Genomic DNA, 6,434 nt, shown 5'->3' with positions numbered 1-6,434 from the left:
GTCCGGATGGGGGTTCCCCTCGATTCTGAGAGTCAGGAAAACATTCTGGGGTTTGGGGGGGGCAGCCCATGGCTTCTCTCAAGGACCCAGCGACCAGCCTCCATGAGAGTCTGGGGGAGTCTTAGGCAAGTCAGGACAGAAACAGCTGTCAGGGGACATCCAGCTGAGACCACCCCACAGGGAAATGACCGAGAAGGAAAGGCAGCTGAGCAGCCTTTGACACGCATTGCAGGGGACAGCCTGGGCCGAGCCGTCCCTGTGTAGGCCGACGCCCCGGCCCAAGGAGGGGCAGCCACACAGCGGGAGGGACTTCCTGATGGTCAGGCAGGTGCTTTAAGGAGGAGGCGGGAGATTTATTGGAGTCAGACTGGCCTCGGGGTGGCATTGGCCTTGGGGTGGCTGTGCTCTTTAACCGGTAGTCAGCTGTTCCAGCTTGTAGGCAGGAAGCTGCCCCCTTTATAGGTCGTGGAGCTGGGTGCTGGAGGCCTTGTGAACCTTGCACGATGAGTTTTCCCCTGGTCCCTTTGGGGAGGGGCGACCAGCCACCATGGGGAAGTTGGGTGCCTCGGGAGTGTGTTCCAGTAGCATGAGCTCAGATGGGAAATTTTCTGGGTCTCCCACTGGCCTGATGCCACCACGGGGGTGATGGGCATTGGGCCTCACCGGGGCTTCCTTCAGCAAAACCGCGGGGGAGAGCCCCGCACAATCATTTCACGTCTAAAAGACGATGGCCCCGCCACAGGTGGCAGTTTCGAAAGTCGGGCCAGTGCAGAGACTTCCCAGTAGGTGGGAGTGGTAAGCAAAAAGAGAGACACGAAAGATGGGGCCGTGTCCCCCGCCTGGAGATGTTGAGCAAGGGGAGACGCCGCTGCTCGGCTGGTTAGACGGGATGCGGGGGGGACAGGGGAATGGCTGAAGCGACCTAGAAACGTCCTGGCCTTTTAAACTTTCTGGAAAGACAGAGGTGAACGGAGGGGAAGAGAGGTGTGTCCTCGTTTACTCCCCTCCCAATCTGCCAACTTCCGCCCCAGCCCGGGACCTGTTACAACTCGAGAGGTGGAAATTCTGGTTTCCCTGTGTGGTGCCGGCTCAGAGTGATGGGCACCTGGGGGGTCTCACCCCCGTCCCAGCCAGGTTAAGCCTCTGCCCACTGCCTCTGGGGCCTGGGAGCCCCCGCTCACTTCTTTCTCTCGGATGGCACCTCAGCCCGGGAGTCTCGACGCCTGGTTCTGCCCTGTGGCTGGCTCGAGGGTATGTGAGGAGAGACGGGTGGCTGGAGGCTGGCGGTCCCCGGGGACAGACAGCAGCGGCACAGAGGCCAGGGAGAGGGTGGGCAGCTGCAGAGGCTGGGAGACAGCCAGCCACTCCCTGCTGTGGTCCGCCTGCTTGGGTCATCGGTGGGCGGGGGTGAGTGTGAGGGGCCGAATGTGCCGGGGGAGTCGGGCCTGTGGGATCTGTGCTTTGCAGACATCTGCTCCCCACGAAGTCCCCTGCAGGGCTCAGGGGCGATGTTTGGACCCCGGGCCCTGGGAGGAAGGCAGGCAAGGAGCAGGTGGCAAGGACCTCCCTGAGTGAGGTGAGAAAGTGGGGAGCGGCTGTAAATAGGAGACCAGAGGGTAACAGCTGGACTCCCACAGGGGGGGCGAGGCGGCAGGCCAAGGCTGTGCCCTGTGCCAGCGCTGGAAGTGAGACTCGAGGACTTTCTGAAGAGGAAACTGTCCCCCAGCACCCCCCTCCCCCGCACTTCTGCTGCCTGGGGCTCTCCGATTGGTCCCGCGGCAGATGTGGTGAGGCCTTTCTGCCAGAGTGCCTGCTGCTGTCTCCCCAGAGCCGGCGGACGGCCTGAGGCTGAGCATGGCCCCTCCTGCCCCGGGCCTGGATCCCCGGAGCCTCCTGGGCCTTTTCCTCTTCCGCCTGCTGCTGCTGCTGCCACCGACGGCAGGGGAGGGTGGGCAGGGGCCCGTGCCCAGGGTCAAGTACCTCGCAGGTAAGCGTTCGATGACCCAGAAGGGTGGAGATGGCAACAGCCAGCGGGAGGGGTGGGGCGAGGAACAGACACGGAGAAACAGAGAGGCCGAGGCGAGAGGCGGAGGGCGCGTGACAGCCGGCACCAGAGCTTCAGACCCAGACAGGACCGAGCGGACGCCACCTGGGTGAAGGCCAAGCCCAGGGAGGAGAGGGGGCCGGGGCACCACTCCTGGCTCTCCGAAACCAGGGGCTCTTCTTTCCCTCCTTAACCCTCACTGTCATCAGGCTGGGCACCTCGAACCCAGACTGCTTTCACGTCCCCGGGTGCCCCCAAGGTCAAGGCCCATGCTGGAAGGACTTCTGTGGACGTGGTGACCCAGGACACGCCAGGCCCGAGCCAACCACACATCGTGCTGGGCCAGGCGTGTCCGGTACCACAGGAATGTGAGGACTTAGGGTGGCCCGGCTGGGGTACAGGCCGCGGGTCCCCGCGGGCACAGCTTGGCTGGTTTCTTCCTGAGGCTGTGGGCTGCTGGCCTCCTGCCTCCGTGGGAAGATCCAGCGCAGGGCCTGTAGGAGGCGTGGGGCAGGGGCTCCTGGACACGGCTGTGTCTTCAGCTTCTTTTGGGGGCGACGTGGTAAAGGAAATTCGTGATGCCCACTGAGGGAGGGGCCTCCTCCACGTGGGGGCTGGGAGCGCCCCCACACAGGACTGCCCCCGCCGGCAAGGTGCTGGCGTCCCACGGCGAGCAGATGAGCCATCCACAGTCATGCTGCCGGCGGTCGGGGTTCCCTAACGGGGGTTCCCAGGGCTCTGGGGGAGGCCAGCGCTCCCAGCGCCGGGCCGCACTGCTTCCCACTCCTCCTGCGAGCCTGTGGAAGACTCGGCCTCCAGCGGTCATCTCAGCCCGTCGATCCTCCGACTAATGCAAAAGTCGCATGTGCCCACGAGGGAGCGCCTTGCCCTTGCTGGTGGCCAGTGGGACAGGGACACACACACCCTGTCACGATGCCGAGGTGACGCAGAGCGCCCAGGCTCACCTCCTCTGCCCTGGGGACATCAGGCATGCCCGCGGAGAGACGCAGGAGAAACACGCCCCTTCTGCTCAGCCTCCGACTCTCCTTCTAGGGGGGAAATTTCCGGCGATCGGGGAGGGGAAGGAAGTGGGGCCGAGAGCGGAGCCTCACAAGCCACAGCGGCTCAGATGCGCGGTCCGCCTGAGTCTAGCTTTCCTGCCTGCAGCTGCTGACACCTTCCTGCCCACCCGCCCTGGAGGGCCTTGTTCCCCTCAGCGCGGCCGTCCAGCATCCATGGCCTCTCGCCTTATGTCCGATCCCTTTGTCTCTCTGTCTGTCTCTCAGTGTGGGCCGCCTACGCCCAGCCCCGGGCTGTCATTACTTTGTCTCTGGCCGCCTGTCCTCTCTACTGTGGGCTCAGCACACAAAGCCCAGCAGGGCGGGGTGTGGGGAGCTGCTGGTGAGGAGTGCCCCCCCTCCCCCCACAAGGCCCAGAGACCACGCTCCGCCAACCCTCCCCTTCCCCCACTCCTGTCTCAGAAGTCAGCTGCCTGCCCACCAACTCGCCACTCGTCACTCACTTCTTGTCACTTCCCAACAGGGGACGGCCGCAGGGCTCTGAGCCTTTTCCACCAGAAGGGCCTCCAGGATTTCGACACTCTGCTCTTGAGTGCTGATGGAGGCACTCTCTACGTGGGGGTCCGGGAGGCCGTTCTGGCCTTGGATATCCGGGATCCAGGTGTGCCACAGCTGAAGAGCATGGTGAGGGGGCCAGGGATGGAGGGTGCAGGCCGGGGGTGGGGAGGGGGCCGGCAGCTGCCCTGCACCCGGGCTGCCTGTGGGTGAATAACCCCCCCTCACTGTTACCTCTACAGTTGACCTTTGAACTATGTGGGTCTGAACTATGTGGGTCCTTATTTGAGCATTTTTTTTCCAGTAAATATACAGTTAGCTCTCTGTACCCCTGGGTTTCCCATCTGTGGGTTCAAGCGACTGCTGATCAAAAACAGTATTTTTGATCCACGGTTCAGAATCCGTGAACACCAAGGGCAACTGTATGCATCGTTCCACCCCGGGCACCGTGGGGGACCCAGAACCCTCGTGGATACTGAAGGACGGCCATGGTTAAGTTTGGGGGACTCCAAAGTTATGGGCGGATGTTCGACTGCGCAGGGGTGGGGTCCGCCGTATCCACAATAGTCAGTGGGACTTGCTACATAGATCTGGTCCGTACAACAGCCAAGGACGGCTACCCCGGCCTCGCCATGCATCAGCAGCACGGGTACCGGTCGAATAGCATTTATTGCTAAAAGGGCTGGAATCCTCGACACGGGAGAAACACTGACTCATGCGCCGATAACGTATCCGCCCGCTCGTAGGAATCGCCGGAGCTTCAGTGGTCAATCATAGTCGCCTCGCACAGGCAACGACGTGAGGGAGGGAAGAGACAGGGGCGGGTGCGGCCGGCCGCTGCGGAGCGTCCCCCGGTTCGTGTGTCTCAGTGTGGTCTGCGGGCCACCCGCACGGATGGGATGCTGGTGAAAATGCAGCTTCTCTGACGTGTGATCCAGGAGCTGACATTTTAAACAATTTTCCCTGAAATGTGAGGTCTGACAACAGCTGCTCTGTACACCACATATTGCCCTAGGTGGCTTTCAGATGCCACCTAGTTGTGCCCTCCAGAAGCCTGCGAAATGGATCGGGTTCACTCAACCATCAAGTGGCTGAGCCTAGGTACCCACCCAGGTCCGATCCCACGGCCACGTGCTGACGTGGAGCTGTGTCCTAATGAGCGTCAGCAGCAGCGGGGGAACAGCTCTGGTGGCCGCCGACGTTGCTACAGCCCTCAGCGGGTCTTGCCTGCTGGCGATTTCACGCCACAGCCAAGAAGCGGATGGCAGGTCAAAGCTCTCAGAGCTGGGCACCTCACGTCCCTTTCTCTTCCCCCTCCCGACTCTCCATTTCAGATCCCCTGGCCGGCCAGTGACAAAAAAAAGAGAGAATGTGCCTTTAAGAAAAACAACGAGGTAAGCAGAGGGGTAAGCGGCCCGAGGAGAGAACTCTGGTGTCCCCAGACCAGCACTGGCTGACCTCAGGCGGGCTGGCGGCCTCCAGGGGCCCAAGAGTTTGGGGCAAGCGGCCTGGAGACCTGAATTCTCTCTATCCTGAATTCTCTGCCTCCCCCAGACACAGTGTTTCAACTTTATCCGCGTGCTGGTCTCTTTGAATGCCACCCACCTCTATGCCTGCGGTACCTTCGCCTTCAGCCCCGCCTGCACCTTCATTGTGAGTTTCCTGGTACCCAGCGCTCAGGCCCCCAGCCTCCCTGCTCACGTCTGCTCCCAGCCCATCCCCCGCAGCTCTGGAAACCGCTGGCCGTCCAGAGGCAGAGCCCCGTGAGCTTCAATTTCCCTCTGTGTCCCTGTCCCTTCCTCCCCGGCTCCCCACATGTTCCAGACATGGGACTCTGGCCTTCTAGCCACCTCTACTCCCCCCTCCCATCAGGAGCTCAAAGATTCACACCTGCTGCCCATCTCAGAGGACAAGGTGGTGGAGGGGAAAGGCCAAAGCCCCTTCGACCCCACGCACAAGCACACGGCTGTCTTGGTGGGTGAGTATCCGGTTCCCTGGTCCATCCCAACATCTGTTTTCCCAGATCACTCTGTGACCTATGGACTCTGACAGAGTTTCCTGAAAGGCAGGGGACGGAAGGAGGGGTATAAAGGCTTCAGGACACAAGATCAAAGGTTCCTGCCGAAGCCGCCATGAAGGAGGTGGCGAGAGATGGAAGTGGGGAGACACACAGAGGAGAAGGGGCTGGGAGGGGTGTCAGGGAGACGAGAGAGCCAGTCATTTGCTCCGGTGTGCCCCCATGTGCTGAGAACTGTGGGGTTACAGGGAAGACATCCTGGCCCCGTGCCCTCTGGACACAAACCATTACGGACTTCCCAGCCTGGCTCCTTGGAGGAGGTGGCCTTTGGCTTTTCAGTGGGACCTTGAAAGACAGGTAGATGGGCTGGGCGGGAGCTCCAGGAAGAGAGAGGTAGGGCCCAAGGTGCAGAAGCAAACGCGGCCACCTGTCGGGAACAGTGAGTGATTCTGCTTGGCAAGTGGCTGGGCTGGCCCTGTGGGGTGTAGCCAGATGTGGGGTGTAGCCAGGCAAAGGCTGGGGACGTGCCAGACACAGAGGGCAGGAGGGGGTGCGTGCTCTGTGGGCAGGAGGAGCGGGGCGCTTGGCGGGGCCCTGCGAGCTGGGCTTCGGGGCTCCACCGGGCAGAGTAGAACCGAGGAAGGGCCAGAGACCGATGTGAGTGCAGGCGGTCAGAGGCAGGTCTGAGGGGGCAGGGCGCCTGCAGCTGGTCGCCTCTCTGTCCCCCAGACGGGACGCTCTACTCGGGCACTATGAACAACTTCCTGGGCAACGAGCCCATCCTGATCCGCACGCTGGG

At 62.2% G+C, this 6,434-nt stretch overlaps 1 protein-coding gene across 1 annotated transcript in view; it reads left to right on the top strand.

The window, feature by feature from the left end:
* The first annotated feature begins 817 nt into the window (after nt 1-817).
* SEMA4A (semaphorin 4A) overlaps nt 818-6,434 on the top strand; it is a 16,720-nt gene continuing 11,103 nt past the window's right edge. Inside the window, 6 exon segments of the mRNA XM_023534298.1 lie at nt 818-1,251; nt 1,829-1,987; nt 3,587-3,747; nt 4,953-5,012; nt 5,173-5,271; nt 5,491-5,596. Coding sequence (XP_023390066.1) covers nt 1,855-1,987; nt 3,587-3,747; nt 4,953-5,012; nt 5,173-5,271; nt 5,491-5,596 — 559 coding nt within the window. The 5' untranslated portion in view covers nt 818-1,251; nt 1,829-1,854.

The sequence above is a fragment of the Pteropus vampyrus genome, unplaced genomic scaffold (genome assembly GCF_000151845.1).
Source record: "Pteropus vampyrus isolate Shadow unplaced genomic scaffold, Pvam_2.0 Scaffold124, whole genome shotgun sequence".
In the NCBI taxonomy this organism is placed as follows: Eukaryota; Metazoa; Chordata; class Mammalia; order Chiroptera; family Pteropodidae; genus Pteropus; species Pteropus vampyrus.
This window is presented reverse-complemented; position numbering and strand designations above follow the sequence as displayed.